This window comes from Oncorhynchus nerka, linkage group LG9a (genome assembly GCF_034236695.1).
Source record: "Oncorhynchus nerka isolate Pitt River linkage group LG9a, Oner_Uvic_2.0, whole genome shotgun sequence".
NCBI lineage: Eukaryota > Metazoa > Chordata > Actinopteri > Salmoniformes > Salmonidae > Oncorhynchus > Oncorhynchus nerka.
In genome coordinates, this window is record NC_088404.1 from 11,791,026 (window position 1) to 11,811,466 (window position 20,441).

General features: G+C 45.7%; 2 protein-coding genes across 8 annotated transcripts in view; one reads left to right on the plus strand and one right to left on the minus strand.

Annotated features, from left to right (window-relative positions):
- The window catches only part of LOC115133922 (ETS domain-containing protein Elk-3-like), a 13,045-nt gene extending 3,057 nt beyond the window's left edge, over positions 1 to 9,988 (plus strand). Inside the window, exons 2-5 of one of the 4 annotated variants that reach the window (XM_065022314.1) lie at positions 3,121 to 3,329; positions 4,028 to 4,909; positions 7,177 to 7,299; positions 9,289 to 9,988. In XM_065022314.1, coding sequence (XP_064878386.1) covers positions 3,123 to 3,329; positions 4,028 to 4,909; positions 7,177 to 7,299; positions 9,289 to 9,381 — 1,305 coding nt within the window. In that variant the 5' untranslated portion in view covers positions 3,121 to 3,122 and the 3' untranslated portion in view covers positions 9,382 to 9,988. Of the gene's footprint in view, positions 1 to 3,086; positions 3,330 to 3,394; positions 3,475 to 4,027; positions 4,910 to 5,143; positions 5,291 to 7,176; positions 7,300 to 9,288 lie in introns of those variants that run through there. The other 3 variants (XM_065022313.1, XM_065022316.1, XM_029667354.2) reach the window with 3 other exon arrangements.
- Positions 9,989 to 10,076: 88 nt separating this feature from the next.
- Positions 10,077 to 20,441, minus strand: part of LOC115133923 (cyclin-dependent kinase 17-like) — a 73,937-nt gene continuing 63,572 nt past the window's right edge. For 3 of the 4 annotated variants that reach the window (XM_065022311.1, XM_065022309.1, XM_065022310.1), the window contains exons 13-16: positions 19,957 to 19,999; positions 19,445 to 19,535; positions 15,229 to 15,306; positions 10,077 to 14,939 (exon numbers count right to left, since the gene is read on the minus strand). In XM_065022311.1, the coding sequence (XP_064878383.1) occupies positions 14,902 to 14,939; positions 15,229 to 15,306; positions 19,445 to 19,535; positions 19,957 to 19,999 (250 nt within the window). In that variant the 3' untranslated portion in view covers positions 10,077 to 14,901. Of the gene's footprint in view, positions 14,940 to 15,223; positions 15,307 to 19,444; positions 19,536 to 19,956; positions 20,000 to 20,441 lie in introns of those variants that run through there. The other variant, XM_065022312.1, reaches the window with a different exon arrangement.

A 20,441-nucleotide genomic window follows, 5' to 3' on the forward strand; every position in this document is an offset into this window, starting at 1 on the left:
GATTTAAGTTTCTCTGCATTAAAGTCCCCTGGCCACTAGGAACCCTTAACGTAGAATTCCCTCTCAAAACAGTCATTTGTTTTTGTCCCAGTATATGTCCAAGGGGTGGAGTGTGAGAGGGACAGTTTGACTTGATCTCATGACCCAGGCAGGCAGTGAGTTGGAAGTGGAACAGGATTGGGGAAATGCGACCCATAGTGTTGGATCCCCCCCCCCCTCTCTACTAATGTGTCCTTGACAGTAGAATAGGAGGAAGTCCTGACTTTGACAGTTTTGTGGTTTGACAAAACAGATAGATAACTCTAGGGACAGTTTGTGCCGGAAATGTGTTCTGACGATATGTGAGTATGTTTGTGCATATGTGTGTACTACGTAAGTGTGTGTCTGTACGTGTGTGTGTGTGTACTACATAAGTGTGTGTCCGTACGTATGTGTGTGTGTGTGTGCATACGTACGTGTGGGTGCATGTGTGTGTAGGTTTGATAATGTATTCATTGACCAGGGTCAATAATATTTCACTTTCCTCATCAGAACACCGATCATTGAGTTTGTCCGAGTGTCTCGTATTAAACCAGAGCCAGAGAACAGCTTCCAAGACTATTCCCTATTAAGTGCACTACTTTAGATACTTTAGACAAGACTATTCCCAATGATGTGCATTACTTCAGACAAGACTAGTCAGCCTATGTGCTAGTGTGTAGACTGTGATTAACCAGGCAGACAGGAACTCATAGGACTGCACATTCCTCCATTAAAATACAAAACCCACCCTGGCCGCTCCTCCTAGTCTCCCCCTCTCACTCTCTGCCCGTCATACTTCCTGTAGCCTCAGCCAGGTCGGACTGCAGCATACTTCCTGTAGCCTCAGCCAGGTTGAACCGCAGCATACTTCCTGTAGCCTCAGCCAGGTTGGACCGCAGCATACTTCCTGTAGCCTCAGCCAGGTTGGACCGCAGCATACTTCCTGTAGCCTCAGCCAGGTTGGACCGCAGCATACTTCCTGTAGCCTCAGCCAGGTCGGACCGCAGCATACTTCCTGTAGCCTCAGCCAGGTTGGACCGCAGCATACTTCCTGTAGCCTCAGCCAGGTTGGACCGCAGCATACTTCCTGTAGCCTCAGCCAGGTTGGACCGCAGCATACTTCCTGTAGCCTCAGCCAGGTCGGACCGCAGCATACTTCCTGTAGCCTCAGCCAGGTTGGACCGCAGCATACTTCCTGTAGCCTCAGCCAGGTTGGACCGCAGCATACTTCCTGTAGCCTCAGCCAGGTCGGCATACTTCCTGTAGCCTCAGCCATACTTCCTGTAGCCTCAGCCAGGTTGGACTGCAGCATACTTCCTGTAGCCTCAGCCAGGTTGGACTGCAGCATACTTCCTGTAGCCTCAGCCAGGTCGGACCTGTAGCCTCAGCCATGGACCGCAGCATACTTCCTGTAGCCTCAGCCAGGTTGGACCGCAGCATACTTCCTGTAGCCTCAGCCAGGTTGGACCGCAGCATACTTCCTGTAGCCTCAGCCAGGTTGGACCGCAGCATACTTCCTGTAGCCTCAGCCAGGTTGGACCGCAGCATACTTCCTGTAGCCTCAGCCAGGTCGGACCGCAGCATACTTCCTGTAGCCTCAGCCAGGTCGGACCGCAGCATACTTCCTGTAGCCTCAGCCAGGTCGGACCGCAGCATACTTCCTGTAGCCTCAGCCAGGTCGGACCGCAGCATACTTCCTGTAGCCTCAGCCAGGTCGGACCGCAGCATACGTCTGGCTTGAGCTGTTGTTCTTACTTTTTCAACCATCTCCTCTGTTATTTTACATTACACATACTAGTCTGCACGCTTCTATTTCACACTGTGACTTGACTTCACACGTCACAGTGTAGGCCTCTAGAGTGGTATACTAGGTATACAATACATTTGGATTGATCCATTATAGAAACATTGTCTATTGTAAGTAGACACCATGCTACACAGGCAACAGGCTAGGAACAGCCCAGGGTCACACTCCGGTGGCTGGCCGGTTCTCCATCCTCCAGGCTGCCGCCTGCTCCTGGACAGGACAACAACCCTGGTTCAGTGGTGGAAAAAGTACCCAATTTTCACACTTGAGTCAAAGTAAAGATAATAAAAAAATAACTCTTGTAAAAGTGAGTCACCCAGTAAAATACTACTTGAGTAAAAATTGTTTAAAGTATTTGATTTTAAATATACTTAAGTATTAAAAGTAAATGGAATAGCTCAAATATTTAAATATAAATCATTTCAAATTCCTTATATTAAGCAAACCAGATGGCACGATTGTCTTGTTTTTTAATGTTATTTACAGATAGCCAGTGGCAAACCGAGACATCATTTACAAACAAAGCGTTTGTGTTTAGTGAGTCCTCCAGATCAGAGGCAGTAGGGATGACCAGGATGTTCTCTGTTTAGTGAGTCTGACAGATCAGAGGCAGTAGGGATGACCAGGGATGTTCTCTGTTTAGTGAGTCCTCCAGATCAGAGGCAGTAGGGAGGACCAGGGATGTTCTCTGTTTAGTGAGTCTGACAGATCAGTGGCAGTAGGGATGACCAGGGATGTTCTCTGTTTAGTGAGTCCTCCAGATCAGAGGCAGTAGGGATGGACCAGGGATGTTCTCTGTTTAGTGAGTCTGACAGATCAGAGGCAGTAGGGATGACCAGGATGTTCTCTGTTTAGTGAGTCTGACAGATCAGAGGCAATAGGGATGACCAGGATGTTCTCTGTTTAGTGAGTCTGACAGATCAGAGGCAGTAGGGATGACCAGGATGTTCTCTGTTTAGTGAGTCTGACAGATCAGAGGCAGTAGGGATGACCAAGGATGTTCTCTGTTTAGTGAGTCCTCCAGATCAGAGGCAGTAGGGATGGACCAGGGATGTTCTCTGTTTAGTGAGTCTGACAGATCAGAGGCAGTAGGGATGACCAGGATGTTCTCTGTTTAGTGAGTCTGACAGATCAGAGGCAGTAGGGATGACCAGGATGTTCTCTGTTTAGTGAGTCTGACAGATCAGAGGCAGTAGGGACGACCAGGGATACTTTAAATTGTTTTTACTTAAGTACTTTACACCACTGCACTGGTTCCATGTTGATGCCATCAATGGCCTGTGAACCTCTAGGTATGGACAGTGCCATCACGTTGTGGCAGTTCCTGTTGCAGCTGTTGTTGGACCAGAGCCACAAGCACCTGATCTGCTGGACGTCGAACGACGGGGAGTTTAAACTGCTCAAGTCTGAGGAGGTGGCCAAGCTGTGGGGGCTCCGCAAGAACAAGACTAATATGAACTACGACAAGCTGAGCAGAGCTCTGAGATACTACTATGACAAGGTACTACAGTTATACTACACAGACAGTAAACTAAACACTACTACCAGAACATACAATTACTCACCCAGACATACTACTAGAAATAAACAAGACTAATATGAACTACGACAAGCTGATCAGAGCCCTGAGATACTACTATGACAAGGTACAGCCCTCTTGTTTGTTTGACATTTGGTTGATGTTACTTCACTCAAGGTACAGTTCTTAGAATACTCCCACGGACAATTATCTCTGCACTGTTTATTTGGCATTTCGGTCGGTGTGACATTTCATGGTAACTTCATGTTGTTTGTTGTTCTTCTTTTTCAACACGAAGATCCCCACTGGCATAGTTCCACTTCCTCTTGTTTCACCTAACAAACAGCATAGCTCAGAGACGATGATGCATCACATACCCACAAACACACTGTAGAATTTCAGACATTTTGGAACCATTTTCGATGGCTTTGGTAGCAATTCATTTTTCTATGAATGAAATGTTGAAATCAAAATGGTTGCGTCAACATTGATAATTTAGAGTTCTTTTATTTATTGACAATAGAATATGAAAATATATGTTGTCTTCTTATCAGCTCATAAATGTGTAATAAATCTTTTATTTGTAATTACATCCATTAATAAAATATTAGGGAATTCACAAAAACATTTTTCGGTTGAACCTGCACACTAATCTCATAATAATGTTCCATGTGCCCCAGAACATTATCAAGAAGGTGATCGGACAGAAGTTTGTCTACAAGTTTGTCTCGTTCCCGGAAATCTTAAAGATGGACCCAGCAGCAGTGGAGATGGGCTTGGCTTCCGGTCGGGTGACGCTCCACGAAGACCAGGACATCCAGGACCTGGATGTAGAGGAGGAGGATGAAGAAGAGGAGTTACAGCAGCAGCAGAGGAGGGCCCTGGGGGCGGCTGCGGCGGCCCAGCAGGCTGCGTGTCATAACAAGTACTTCAGCTCTGGGCTCTACTCCTCCTTCAGCATCAACACCCTCCATTCTCCTCCAGAGGAGCTGCTCCGGGCCCTGAGGGAGAGACAGCAGGATGAGGCCCGCTCCGGAGTCATCCGATTTGGGACGGGTACCACCGAGAGTACTCCACCCTCACCGTCCCTCATCAACCCTGAGCCTTCATCACAATCCTTCAGCACCCACAGGCCATCCAAACCCTCCCCTCTCCACCATTACACCCACCACCAACACCAGCGCCACTCCCCGCCCTCCTCCTCCCCCCACAGCCATAACCCCCAGCCAGGGCCAGGCCGAGGAGGCTGGAGCCCAGAGGCTGAAGAGGAGGAGGAGGAGGACTCAGACCAGGGAGCCCAGCCTCTGAATCTCTCTTCTGGGCATAGAGAGAGAGAGCAGGCCCTGCAGCTTCCGGAGAAGAGGACCAGTGGTGGTAGTAGAGTTAGTGGTAGTAGTCATGGAGACAGTTGTCATGGACTCCCACCCAAAACCAATAAGCCCAAAGCCCTAGAGATCTCCGCCCCCTCCCTGCTCTTGACAGGAAGTGACATCGGCTCGATAGCCCTCAATAGCCCCGCCCTACCGTCCGGATCCCTCACCCACGCCTTCTTCACTGCACAGGTATGGTGAACTATACCACTACTTGACATGATACAGCCCCAGTGAATACTTAACACTAGCATCATTAATAAACCCTATTTACAACATTATGAAGTCAGGTAAACTGATTCCACTCTATATCAGGTTGGTTGATGTTAGGGAAAGACATCTCACTCGTGAGTGATTCTAGTTAATCTTCTCTAAGATAGAGAATAGTGTTGCAGTGATTTTTCTTTCCTTCCTAACTGTACTGAGGCCTGCCTGGTTACGGGGAGATGGGGGCTGGAGTCTATCCAGAGTTCCAGACCATTACGTCAGTGTCCCCAAAGCCCAGCTACAGCAGCAAGGCACTGCCGTGCCACAGGCCCAGGCCGCTCAGCCACATCGGACCCAGTCTTCTAGATGATATGGCTCTTTTTACAGTACTAATGTTACAGAGCACACGATCCAAACTCAAGCACTATTCAAAAAATCACATCCAACTACAGATTTTTCAGCGTGTATTTTAGTTTGTGTGTTTTTTTGACATGTAAAAAAAAATCATGAGGCTTCGCTGAACCACATTTCCATCATTAGAAAGAAGACTGACTTCTCCACAGACAGTGGTACAGCTTATATACACTGTTTACAGTGGTGCAAAGGAAGATCAGAGGAAAAGCAAGAGATTTACACATATCCTGTCCTAGTCACGGAGAGAGACAGAGAGAGAGAGAGAGAGAGATGGTATGAGAGAGAGAGAGATGGTATGTGAGAGAGAGAGAGATGGTATGAGAGAGAGAGAGAGAGAGAGAGAGAGAGAGAGATGGTATGAGAGAGAGAGAGATGGTATGTGAGAGAGAGAGAGAGAGATGGTATGAGAGAGAGAGAGATGGTATGTGAGAGAGAGAGAGAGGGTATGTGAGAGAGAGAGATGGTATGTGAGAGAGAGAGAGATGGTATGTGAGAGAGAGAGAGGGTATGTGAGAGAGAGAGAGAGATGGTATGTGAGAGAGAGAGAGAGATGGTATGAGAGAGAGAGAGAGAGATGGTATGAGAGAGAGAGAGATGGTATGTGAGAGAGAGAGAGAGATTGTATGAGAGAGAGAGAGAGATTGTATGAGAGAGAGAGAGAGAGAGATGGTATGAGAGAGAGAGAGAGAGATGGTATGAGGGAGAGAGAGATGGTATGTGAGAGAGAGAGAGAGATGGTATGTGAGAGAGAGAGAGAGATGGTATGTGAGAGAGAGAGAGAGATGGTATGTGAGAGAGAGAGAGAGAGATGGTATGTGAGAGAGAGAGAGATGGTATGAGAGAGAGAGAGATGGTATGAGAGAGAGAGAGATGGTATGAGAGAGAGAGAGATGGTATGTGAGAGAGAGAGATGGTATGAGAGAGAGAGAGATGGTATGTGAGAGAGAGAGAGATGGTATGAGAGAGAGAGAGATGGTATGAGAGAGAGAGAGATGGTATGTGAGAGAGAGAGATGGTATGTGAGAGAGAGAGAGAGAGAGAGAGATGGTATGTGAGAGAGAGAGAGAGATGGTATGTGTGAGAGAGAGAGATGGTATGAGAGAGATGGTATGTGAGAGAGAGAGAGAGAGAGAGAGAGATGGTATGAGAGAGATGGTATGAGAGAGAGAGAGATGGTATGTGAGAGAGAGAGAGAGAGAGAGAGAGAGAGAGATGGTATGTGAGAGAGAGAGAGAGAGAGAGATGGTATGTGAGAGAGAGAGAGAGATGGTATGTGAGAGAGAGAGAGAGAGATGGTATGTGAGAGAGAGAGAGAGAGAGAGAGATGGTATGAGAGAGAGAGAGAGAGAGTGTGAGTATGAGAGAGAATGAAATGGTATGAGAGAGAGGGAGAGAGGGTATGAGGTGGGGGTTAAGTGATACCATATGCTCCAATCATTCCATTAATATGAAGGGAAAGGCAGGCAGACCAGTCATGCAGGGCTGGGTCCTTCCACAACAGTGAAACCTTAAAAACAATTATCCCCCTCTCCACCCCACCTCACCTCCCCGCCTCCTAACCTGCTCGCTCTCTCCCTGCCCTCCCACCCTCCATCTCTCTCTGGCCCCCCTATCCATCGCTCTCTCTGCCCCCTGCTCTCTCTCTCTCTCTCTGCCCCCCCGCTCTCCCGCTCTCTCCCCCCGCTCTCTCTTTCCCCCGCGCTCTCTCTCTCTCTCTCTTTCCCCCCTCTCTCTCTCTCTCTCTCTCTGCCCCCCTGCTCTCTCTGCCCCCCGCTCTCTCTGCCCCCCGCTCTCTCTGCCCCCTGCTCTCTCTGCCCTTTTTCATTTTCCCTCCCTAGACTCCATCTGGTCTGCTGCTGGGCCACAGCTCTCTGTTATCAGGTGTCCACTTCTGGAGCAGCCTAAGTCCCGCAGCCCCTCTGAGCCCGGCCAGGCTTCAAGGACACGGATCACTGTTTCAGGTAAAAACTGGAGGGAGGGAGTGAAAGACAGAAGTGCTGAATGGACTGTGTTTTTTTTTGCTTACTCCCCAAGATGGGTGGTTGAGGAGAGAGTTCAGGGAGGGAGAGAAAGAGGGATGGAGAGAGAGAGAGAGTTCAGGGAGGGAGAAAAAGAGGGATGGAGAGAGAGAGAGAGTTCAGGGAGGGAGAGAAAGAGGGATGGAGAGAGAGAGAGAGTTCAGGGAGGGAGAGAAAGAGGGATGGAGAGAGAGAGAGTTCAGGGAGGGAGAGAAAGAGGGATGGAGAGAGAGAGAAAGAGGGATGGAGAGAGAGAGAGTTCAGGGAGGGAGAGAGAGGGATGGAGAGAGAGAGTGTTCAGGGAGGGAGAGAAAGAGGGATGGAGAGAGAGAGAGAGTTCAGGGAGGGAGAGAAAGAGGGATGGAGAGAGAGAGAGAGTTCAGGGAGGGAGAGAAAGAGGGATGGAGAGAGAGAGAGAGTTCAGGGAGGGAGAGAAAGAGGGATGGAGAGAGAGAGAGAGGCAGGACTGAAGGAGGAAGAGACAGATTTGCTTAAAGAACAGAGAAGTGCTGAATGGACAGTGTTTGTTGGTTTCCCCCTGAGGATGGATAGGTGAGGGAGTTCTTAGACTGTTGAAATTCCACTCAGCTGTAACGACGACCAAACAGTTCACATGTATGCTAATGTGTGTCAGGTAGAATCAATGTTCGCATTTCTCTCCATGTCTTCCGTTCTCCAACCTCCTGACCTGCCCTGGTAAAATGTACAACCTTTTTTCACATCCCTCTCGGTCACATCCCCCTCTCGGTCTCATCCTCCAGCACATCATCCTCCAGCACATCCCTCTCCGTCACATCCCTCTCGTCACATCCCTCTCTATCAATTTGATCTTAAGTACATTTACCTGTAATTCTACATTCCAGGTCATTTTGTTTTAGATGTTCTATACGCTCAGTGTGTGAATGAAGTGAGTTTGACTGCAATAACAGAGACGGACCTGGCTGGGTTTGTAACATTAGGAGAAGCTCTTTCGTCTCGAAGTCAGTATACCTCCAGTTTCAGTGTTAACATAGGCAGAGAGGGATAGATATCCTGTGAATACTTCCTGTTTGAGCTCAGGGGAGCCGAGCCGGTCTGAACTGGCTTCGTCGAGGGCTGATCCTGGGCCGCATCCCAAATGGCACCCTATCCTCTATATAGAGCACTACTTTTAACTAGTGCATTATGTAGGAAATAGGGTACAGTGTGGGACACAGACCTGCTCCTCGTTTGTTTTGCAGCTATCCAGCCCTCCTCTTCCTCCTCCCTTCCCAGCATCACACACCTAAGCAGCCTCTTTGTGTACAATGCATAGTTCACTCACTTCACCCTCTATAGAGCCTGTTAGGGTGGTATAAATGATTAGGAGGGAGGGAGAAGAGGGAGGGAGGGGAAGGAAGGAAAGGAGGGAGGGAGAGAAGGAGAGAGAGAGAGAAGGAGGGAAGGAGAGAAGGGTGAGGAGGGAGGGAAGGAGGGATGGAGAGAAAGGGGGAGGAGGAGGGAGGGAGGGAGGGAGGGAAGGAAGGAAGAGGCACAGTCCAGAGCAACAGGAAACCAGGATTACAGTTCCTCTGGTGGTAGCAGAGACCTGGGGTGTAAAACCAAATTGGATTTGATTCTGCTGCAAAACCTTTTGGTGGTTGCAACCGGAAGCGTTTACTCCAAACGTATGTTTTTCCAGGTCCCTCCCCATTTCCTTTCAGTTTGATTCCTAAAGTAAACAGTAAATGGTTTCCGTCGCAAAACGTTTTACAACAGAATCCGACTAATGAATACACCCCTGGACAAGGCTTCTGTGAATTGGAAACATTGTGAATTTGTTGCAAGGATTGAAACACTATGGGACAGCATTATATGCAGTGTGTAGGCTTCTTCTTCTTCTTCATTGCTCAGCACTAGATTTAGAAAATTCAGGAGCATTGGCTGAACCCCTACACCTCTCTCTGTCCACAGTTCCCCAGTCTAATGAATGGACACCTCCCCCTGCCAAACTTGGACGGGTCCCCCTCACCCCTGCTCCTGTCCCCTGCCAATCACAAGTCATGATTCAGGCTCTCAAAACCCAATCCAGCCCATTGGACCTACTGCCACATGCATCAGCAACTCTTCATCGTGAATTCCCATCAGCCTTCACTTGATATTCTACCAAATTTGCTTATGATTTGGAGTCTCAACCCAACCCTCCCCTCAACCATCTGAACCCCCGCCCCCTCTGAACCCCCTCCCCCATTTTACCCCTCCATGCATGTCAACCCCCCATCCATCACAACCCCCTCTGAACCCACCTCCCCATCTCTAGAAGTATAATTGTGATCATCATTACAGAATGTGAAACATTGTTGTTTTCATTGTATGATATATGATTGTATTGAATGCACTATGCTTTTCAAATAGCACCGGCTGTGCCTTTTGAAAATGAAAAGACCATTGACCATTGTTTTTCACCCCCCCAAAAAAAAAAAAAAAAATATATATATGAAGATGGGGTTCCAAAATCAATGAAAAAGCTTTAACACTTTGTAATGTTTTTTGTAATGTTTTTTGTAATGTTCTTTGTTTATACTGGAGCGGATCTATACAGTATATATTCTGTATAATGTTATATTGGTGAAAAGTCTTGTTTTGAATAAAACTGAAGCATTGAATGCTGTAACGCTGCCTTCTGGTCTTCATAATATACAGTTATACAGCAGAGGTCTAAACCACCCAATGTATCGTGTGTGTGTGTGTGTGTACTTACACTCATTTTAATTGTACCTTTATTTCATTAGGCAAGTCAGTTAAGAACAAATTCTTATTTTCAATGACGGCCTAGGAACAGTGGGTTAACTGCCTGTTCAGGGGCAGAACGACAGTTTTGTACCTTGTCAGCTCGGGGATTTGAACATGAAACCTTTCGGTTACTAGTCCAACGCTCTAACCACTAGGCTACCCTGCCACCCCACTAGAAGAAGTAAGGGAACAGGAGCCTAACAGACCAGACACTTACATATAATCTTCAGTTTAATTTTCTTTCTCTGAAAAAAAATCTCAACTATAAAGGAGGGCATCCCTTATGACATGCCACACTAATAATAATGATCCACAAATAACATCAACGTAATAATATCATACCAAACATCTGGTATGTAACACTGTTAAATAGACCGACTGCCTACTGTGTTCACTAGGAGAGCTGGGCCCTGTATTCACGAAGCATCTCAGAGTAGGAGTGCTGGTCTAGGACTACCCATTCCACCTAATCTCATTGGATATTATCTGAAAAGGTAAACCTGATCCAAGATCAGCACTGCTACAGCATCATGAGGCAGTTCAGAGTAGGAGTGCTGGTCTAGGTTCAGGTACTAGTTATATTTTTTGTCGCTTTGACAAATCAAGACTATAATTGATTTAATGAGACTGGTTCATTTTAAAAGGTCAACCCTCCATTTTTCTGGTGTTTTGTGGTGGAAAACCAAGCGGGTCGAGCATACCACGTCAACCCTGTCATTATCCATAGATAGGCTAAAAATGTTTTAACAATTAAATATTTTTTTGATGCACACCTCAAGCTTCCATTCCCCCTGTCACAAGGGGTTTATGGCTGATTTAAGTAGAAATCGTCGGCCCCGGTACAGTCGGCCCCGGTACAGTCGGCCCCGGTACAGATAATAATTATTATTTTTAAGTTGATTATTTCTAAGTTGAACATGTGCTCTTCATTACAAAATGTTAAAGTTAGGTGAAATAAAATGTTTATTTTTTAAAAATAAGTTACACTACCTAGAAGGGACTCTTTTCCTGGAATGCTATAAGGAATAGGGACCATTACGGACCGAGGGCTTCAGTGACTGTATGTTCTCCTACACAATGATAAAAGCAATCCAACAGTTGGTTGTTTGAAGGTAGGATGAGAATGGATGGCAGAGTAGAAACATAATGGTCGGTAATTCACACCCCTTCAGTCTATCTGGCCTGGTTTCACACCCCTTCAGTCTATCTGGCCTGGTTTCACGCCCCTTCAGTCTATCTGGCCTGGTTTCACGCCCCTTCAGTCTATCTGGCCTGGTTTCACGCCCCTTCAGTCTATCTGGCCTGGTTTCACGCCCCTTCAGTCTATCTGGCCTGGTTTCACGCCCCTTCAGTCTATCTGGCCTGGTTTCACGCCCCTTCAGTCTATCTGGCCTGGTTTCACGCCCCTTCAGTCTATCTGGCCTGGTTTCACGCCCCTTCAGTCTATCTGGCCTGGTTTCACGCCCCTTCAGTCTATCTGGCCTGGTTTCACGCCCCTTCAGTCTATCTGGCCTGGTTTTACGCCCCTTCAGTCTATCTGGCCTGGTTTCACGCCCCTTCAGTCTATCTGGCCTGGTTTCACGCCCCTTCAGTCTATCTGGCCTGGTTTCACGCCCCTTCAGTCTATCTGGCCTGGTTTCACGCCCCTTCAGTCTATCTGGCCTGGTTTCACGCCCCTTCAGTCTATCTGGCCTGGTTTGACAGTGAGATTTCACCTCCGCTCACATACTCTTCACCACAGACACAGGAAGCTTGGTGCAATAGAGAGGAGTGCAGAAGAGGAAACTGTCATCATGGTGGTGGTAGTGGCCATGTTCCAGGTCGCCTACAGTGCAGTCCTGCTGCACAGGCAATCAGATTGTTAAGTTATAGATATACTGCAATTTAAAAATATATATACTACTTTCTCATCTATGACCAATTGGATGTGTTCTCTGCAAATGAGTATGTAGCATTTCATATTGCAAGAACCCTCCTCAATACAACTTAATAATCTAACATGAGCAACTCAACTGCAATGTAGGTGACCTGGAACATGGCCAATGCCTCTGGGCGTTCTGAAGAATAAAAATAAAAGTCAGATATTTGACATCTTCCTGTAATGCCTAAATCATAAATTCCACATAGCCAAGTCTCTGACATACTGCTTTTGTTCATTCATTGGTCATGAGTATTGGTCATGAGTCATGATGACAAGAGGCCACATCATTCTGGAATGATATGACGTCACAAAGGAACCATCCAGTCTCAATGTTCTCCTTAACAGCTTCCCTCTGGATCTGACCAGTACGGGTTTCTAAATCTTGGTTGGGAGCATTAGGGTAGAAGCTCCACTACTACATTACATATCCAGTTGAAGTGGGAAGTTTACATTCACTAAGTTTGGAGTAATTAAAACTTGTTTTTCAACCACTCCACAAATTTCTTGTTAACGAACTATAGTTTTGGCAAGTCGCTTAGGAAGTGGGAAGTTGAAGTCGGAAGTTTACGTTCACTTAGGTTGGAGTCATTTAAACTCAATATTAAAATGACTTGTGTCATGCACAGAGTACTCTGTGCATGACACAAGTCATTTTTCCAACAACTGTTTACAGACAGATTATTTCACTGTATTACAATTCCAGTGAGTCAGAAGTTTACATACACTAAGTTGACTGTGCCTTTAAACAGCTTGGAAAATTACAGAAAATGATGTCATAGCTTTAGAAGTTTCTGATAGGCTAATTAACATCATCTGAGTCAATTGGAGGTGTACCTGTGGATGTATTTCAAGGCCTACCTTCAATCTCAGTGCCTCTTTGCTTAACATCATGGGACAATCAAAAGAAATCAGCCAAAATCAGACCTAAAAAAATATTGTGGACCTCCACAAGTCTGGTTGATCCTTGGGAGCAATTTCCAAAACGCCTGAAGGTACCACATTCATCTGTACAAACAACAGTATGGAAGTATAAACACCATGGGATCACGCAGCCGTCATACCGCTCAGGAAGGCGACGTATTCTGTCTCCTAGAGATGAACGTACTTTGGTGCGAAAAGTGCAAATTAATCCCAGAACAACAGCAAAGGCCCTTGTGAAGATGCTGGAGGAAACAGGTACAAAAGTATCTATATCCACAGTAAAAAGAGTCCTATATCGACATAACCTGAAAGGCCTCTCAGCAAGGAAGAAGCCACTGCTCCAAAACCACCATAAAAAAGCCAGACTACAGTTTGCAACTGCATATGGGGACAAAGATTGTACTTTTTGGAGAAATGTCCTCTGGTCTGATGAAACAAAAATAAAAATTTTGGGCCATAATGACCATCGTTATGTTTGGAGGAAAAAGGGAGATGCTTGCAAGCCAAAGAACACCATCCCAACCGTGAAGCACGGGGGTGGCAGCATCATGTTGTGGCGGTGCTTTGCTGCAGGAGGGACTGGTGCACTTCACAAAATAGATGTCATCATGAGGAAGAACAATTATGTGGATATATTGAAGCAACATCTTAAGACATCAGTTAGGAAGTTAACGCTTGGTCTCAAATGGGTCTTCCAAATGGACAATGACTCCAATCATACTTCCAAAGTTGTGGCAAATGGCTTAAGGACAACAAAGTCAAGATATTGGAGTGGCCATCACAAAGCCTTGACCTCAATCCTATAGAAAAATTTTGGGCAGAACTGAAAAAGCGTGTGCGAGCAAGGAGGCCTACAAACCTGACTCAGTTACAACAGCTCTGTCAAGAGGAATGGGCCAAAATTCACCCAATTTATTGTGGGGAGCTTGTGGAAGGCTACCCGAAACATTTTACCCACGTTAAACAATTTAAAGGCAATGCTACCAAATACTAATTGAGTGTATGTAAACTTCTGACCCTCTGACAATGTGAAGAAATAAATAAAAGCTGAAATACACCATTCTCTCTACTATTATTGACATTTCACATTCTTAAAATAAAACTGACCTAAAACAGGACATTTTAACTAGGATTAAATGTCATGAATTGTGAAAAACTGAGTTGAAATGTATTTGGCTAAGGTGTATGTAAACTTCAGACTTCAACTGTACCTACTAACAACTATGTGAACCATTTTTTACCAAGCCGATCACTGCTCCTGTACCTTCTATCAAAATGGAGGTACAGTCTTTCAGGTTGGAAGCAGGTGGATATGGTCACCATAGAGATAGAACAATCGCTACGATCATCACCATCCACTAGGGCTGTACTGGCCTCAACAGTATCTTGTGATATGTATTGAATGGTCCAGAAATATGGGAGGTTGGTGTTTGAATACAGCACCACGTACGGCAACAGAACAGAGAAAATCCCAAAACGTCAGACTCTGCTTCAGCAAAGATCTCAGTTTGTCTGTCTGTCACAGTTGGTGTTGAGGTGGAAATAATGGAAATCAATGGACAAAACCAACACAATGCCACCACTTCCAAATAATAAAACATCTATACACATTGCATGTTTTCTTTTAAAGTGACTGAGCCAGTTAGAATCTTCTAGACAGTAGTTGGATTTGTAGCAGCAAATTCTCTCTTATCCCCAATAAATATAAAATGTATAAACATCTCTATTTTTAGCCAGTTTCACATTGGCCTGAGCCCCCAGGGGTCCAACAGTACTGTAGATAGGGGGCCCTGGCAGAAAGGGGGGACGCACAGAGGGCTGGTCCTCCTACCCCCCCACCCCCTGTGGCCCCTTGTAGACAACCATCTCTGGGACTGAACCATCTCTGTCTGTATAACTCTTCAGGTAGGTAGGACATCCTCATCTGTTGAACACACCACCGTTCGGAGTCTTTAGAAGAGCATGCTCTGCCTTCTGTTCTTGCCGTTGCCTGAAGGTAGCAAAAACAACTAAATGAAAAGTAGAAATTAATAATTACAAGACTACTATTGTTTTATGTTAAAGCAGTAGCATATTAGAGGGCTAAGTCAACTGAATAGAATGTTAATAAAGTAGGTCAATGGAGACTATTTAGAGGCGCTATAAAACATTTTCAGGGACCGTTGTGTTTTTGAGTGTTAGTAAAAAAATATATTTTCCAAAAACAATATATATATATAAATAAATAAATAAATAAATAAAAGTGGTACTAATGTGGATCCCTGACGGACTCCACTAACCTGACTCGGGATAGTTAGAGTTCCTATAGCCTGGGTCTCTCTGCAGCTGAACCTCCTTCAGGGTGAATATGGATATGCCTGTCAAACACACGTGTCAGAAATAGAAAGTTAAAAAGAGAAAGATGAGGAACACACCACACAGAACAGTCTTTGTATATACACTGCTCAAAAAAAATAAAGGGAACACTTAAACAACACAATGTAACTCCAAGTCAATCACACTTCTGTGAAATCAAACTGTCCACTTAGGAAGCAACACTGATTGACAAATTTCACATGCTGTTGTGCAAATGGAATAGACAACAGGTGGAAAATTATAGGCATTTAGCAAGACACCCCCAATAAAGGAGTGGTTCTGCAGGTGGTGACCACAGACCACTTCTCAGTTCCTATGCTTCCTGGCTGATGTTTTGGTCACTTTTGAATGCTGGCGGTGCTTTCACTCTAGTGGTAGCATGAGACGGAGTCTACAACCCACACAAGTGGCTCAGGTAGTGCAACTCATCCAGGATGGCACATCAATGCGAGCTGTGGCAAGAAAGTTTGCCGTGTCTGTCAGCGTAGTGTCCAGAGCATGGAGGCACTACCAGGAGACAGGACAGTACATCAGGAGACGTGGAGGAGGCCGTAGGAGGGCAACAACCCAGCAGCAGGACCACTACCTCCACCTTTGTGCAAGGAGGAGCACTGCCAGAGCCCTGCAAAATTACCTCCAGCAGGCCACAAATGTGCATGTGTCTGCTCAAACAGTCAGAAACAGACTCCATGGGGGTGGTATGAGGGCCCGACGTCCACAGGTGGGGGTTGTGCTTACAGCCCAACACCGTGCAGGACGTTTGGCATTTGCCAGAGAACACCAAGATTGGCAAATTTGCCACTGGCGCCCTGTGCTCTTCACAGATGAAAGCAAGTTCACACTGAGCACATGTGACAGACGTGACAGTCTGGAGATGCCGTGGAGAACGTTCTGCTGCCTGCAACATCCTCCAGCATGACCGGTTTGGCGGTGGGTCAGTCATGGTGTGGGGTGGCATTTCTTTGGGGGGCCACACAGCCCTCCATGTGCTCGCCAGAGATAGCCCGACTGCTATTAGGTACCGAGATGAGATGCTCAGACCCCTTGTGAGACCATATGCTGGTGCGGTTGGCCCTGGGTTCCTCCTAATGCAAGACAATGCTAGACCTCATGTGGCTGGAGTGTGTCAGCAGTTCCTGCAAGAGGAAGGCATTGATGCTATGGACTGGCCCGCCCGTTCCCCAGACCTGAATCCAATTGAGCACATCATGTCACGCTCCATCCACCAACGCCACGTTGCACCACAGACTGTCCAGGAGTTGGCGGATGCTTTAGTCCAGGTCTGGGAGGAGATCCCTCAGGAGACCATCCGCCACCTCATCAGGAGCATGCCCAGGCGTTGTAGGGAGGTCATACAGGCACGTGGAGGCCACACACACACTACTGAGCCTCATTTCGACTTGTTTTAAGGACATTACATCAACGTTGGATCAGCCTGTAGTGTGGTTTTCCACTTTAATTTTGAGTATGACTCCAAATCCAGACCTCCATGGGTTGATACATTTGATTTCCATTGATCATTTTTGTTGTCAGCACATTCAACTATGTAAAGAAAAAAGTATTTAATAAGAATATTTCATTCATTCAGATCTAGGATGTGTTATTTTAGTGTTCTTTATTTTTTTGAGCAGTGTATATATATATATAGTATATATATATATTTATGTGTATATATCACTCACTCTCTGGCAGTGTGTGTGTATATATCACTCACTCTCTGGCAGTGTGTGTGTGTGTATATATCACTCACTCTCTGGCAGTGTGTGTGTGTGTATATATCACTCACTCTCTGGCAGTGTGTGTGTGTATATCACTCACTCTCTGGCAGTGTGTGTGTGTATATATCACTCACTCTCTGGCAGTGTGTGTGTGTATATATCACTCACTCTCTGGCAGTGTGTGTGTGTATATATCACTCACTCTCTGGCAGTGTGTGTGTGTGTGTGTATATATCACTCACTCTCTGGCAGTGTGTGCGTGTGTGTGTGTATATATATCACTCACTCTCTGGCAGTGTGTGTGTGTGTATATCACTCACTCTCTGGCAGTGTGTGTGCGTGTATACAGTGCCTTGCGAAAGTATTCGGCCCACTTGAACTTTGCGACCTTTTGCCACATTTCAGGCTTTAAACATAAAGATATAAAACTATTTTTTTGTGAAGAATCAACAACAAGTGGGACACAATCATGAAGTGGAACGACATTTATTGGATATTTCAAACTTTTTTAACAAATCAAAAACTGAAAAATTGGGCGTGCAAAATTATTCAGCCCCTTTACTTTCAGTGCAGCAAACTTTCTCCAGAAGTTCAGTGAGGATCTCTGAATGATCCAATGTTGACCTAAATGACTAATGATGATAAATACAATCCACCTGTGTGTAATCAAGTCTCCGTATAAATGCACCTGCACTGTGATCGTCTCAGAGGTCCGTTAAAAGCGCAGAGAGCAAGGAACACACCAGGCAGGTCCGAGATACTGTTGTGAAGAAGTTTAAAGCCGGATTTGGATACAAAAAGATTTCCCAAGCTTTAAACATCCCAAGGAGCACTGTGCAAGCGATAATATTGAAATGGAAGGAGTATCAGACCACTGCAAATCTACCAAGACCTGGCCGTCCCTCTAAACTTTCAGCTCATACAAGGAGAAGACTGATCAGAGATGCAGCCAAGAGGCCCATGATCACTCTGGATGAACTGCAGAGATCTACAGCTGAGGTGGGAGACTCTGTCCATAGGACAACAATCAGTCGTATATTGCACAAATCTGGCCTTTATGGAAGAGTGGCAAGAAGAAAGACATTTCTTAAAGATATCCATAAAAAGTGTCGTTTAAAGTTTGCCACAAGCCACCTGGGAGACACACCAAACATGTGGAAGAAGGTGCTCTGGTCAGATGAAACCAAAATTGAACTTTTTGGCAACAATGCAAAACGTTATGTTTGGCGTAAAAGCAACACAGCTCATCACCCTGAACACACCATCCCCACTGTCAAACATGTTGGTGGCAGCATCATGGTTTGGGCCTGCTTCAGCAGGGACAGTGAAGATGGTTAAAATTGATGGGAAGTTGGATGGAGCCAAATACAGGACCATTCTGGAAGAAAACCTGATGGAGTCTGCAAAAGACCTGAGACTGGGACGGAGATTTGTCTTCCAACAAGACAATGATCCAAAACATAAAGCAAAATCTACAATGGAATGGTTCAAAAATAAACATATCCAGGTGTTAGAATGGCCAAGTCAAAGTCCAGACCTGAATCCAATCGAGAATCTGTGGAAAGAACTGAAAACTGCTGTTCACAAATGCTCTCCATCCAACCTCACTGAGCTCGAGCTGTTTTGCAAGGAGGAATGGGAAAAATGTCAGTCTCTCGATGTGCAAAACTGATAGAGACATACCCCAAGCGACTTACAGCTGTAATCGCAGCAAAAGGTGGCGCTACAAAGTATTAACTTAAGGGGGCTGAATAATTTCACACCCAATTTTTCAGTTTTTGATTTGTTAAAAAAGTTTGAAATATCCAATAAATGTCGTTCCACTTCATGATTGTGTCCCACTTGTTGTTGATTCTTCACAAAAAAATACAGTTTTATATCTTTATGTTTGAAGCCTGAAATGTGGCAAAAGGTCGCAAAGTTCAAGGGGGCCGAATACTTTCGCAAGGCACTGTATATCACTCACTCTCTGGCAGTGTGTGTGTGTATATATCACTCACTCTCTGGCAGTGTGTGTGCGTGTATATATCACTCACTCTCTGGCAGTGTGTGTGCGTGTATATATCACTCACTCTCTGGCAGTGTGTGTGCGTGTGTATATCACTCACTCTCTGGCAGTGTGTGTGCGTGTGTATATCGCTCACTCTCTGGCAGTGTGTGTGCGTGTATATATCACTCACTCTCTGGCAGTGTGTGTGCGTGTGTATATCGCTCACTCTCTGGCAGTGTGTGTGTGTATATCGCTCACTCTCTGGCAGTGTGTGTGCGTGTGTATATCGCTCACTCTCTGGCAGTGTGTGTGTGTATATATCACTCACTCTCTGGCAGTGTGTGTGCATGTATATATCACTCACTCTCTGGCAGTGTGTGTGTGTATATTACTCACTCTCTGGCAGTGTGTGTGCATGTATATATTACTCACTCTCTGGCAGTGTGTGTGCGTGTGTCCCCAGGCTCCTGAAGTAGGGCTGTCTCATCGACTCATCTGCAGACATCCTCTGCTTGGACTCGTACTGAGAAAGCAACGACAGAGAAACAGTGTGTGTGTGTTTGTTTAATAAGCGTGTGTGTGTGTGTTCTTGGACAGGAAAGCCATGATAGAGAAACATCCACAGTGCTAATTAATTCCTGCCTCCGGGAAGTTAAATAACTATGTTAAATATGTCACAATACAACTCCATATGAAGCTACATAAATACACAATATTACTTCTGCAGCACTGCGTTGTAAACATCTGCATTCTGGTGAAGTTATTACTGCTGTGTCAAAGCCATATGTACACTAAGTTTTCCTATGAGATTCTACCAAGTCCACTGTTCCAATGTAACGACAACATGCTGCCGTTTATCAGACACAGGTGTTGGAACAGTGGTGCAACTCAGAGGATTATTTATTCAAATGAGTCAATCTGTTTGTATCTGTAGTGGGACTCACTTTGAGAAATGACAGCAGCAGTTCAATGCCATCGGTATCCAACCTGAGAAGCACAGAAAGGGAGGGAGGGAGGGAGGGAAAGAGCGAGCAAGAGAGTAAGCAAGAGACAGAGAAAAAGAGAGAGAAAGAGAGAGAGCGCAGTGGTAAAGGTGTTAGATCAGTGGGAGTGACTCATGGTGGTGTAGTGAACTCTAGGAAAGAAGCAGAGTAAACTATTCCACAGGAAGGGAGGTATACGCACACACATACACAAACAAAGAAAACTTTTTCTCTTACAAAACCCAGTAAGGGCCAGTAATTCCACTTCAGTAAAAGGAAACACCCAGTGATGACATGTTCATTCCCCTGGACACCAGCTCATGTTCATTCCCCTGGACACCAGCTCATGCTCATTCCCCTGGACACCAGCTCATGCTCATTCCCCTGGACACCAGCTCATGCTCATTCCCCTGGACACCAGCTCATGCTCATTCCCCTGGACACCA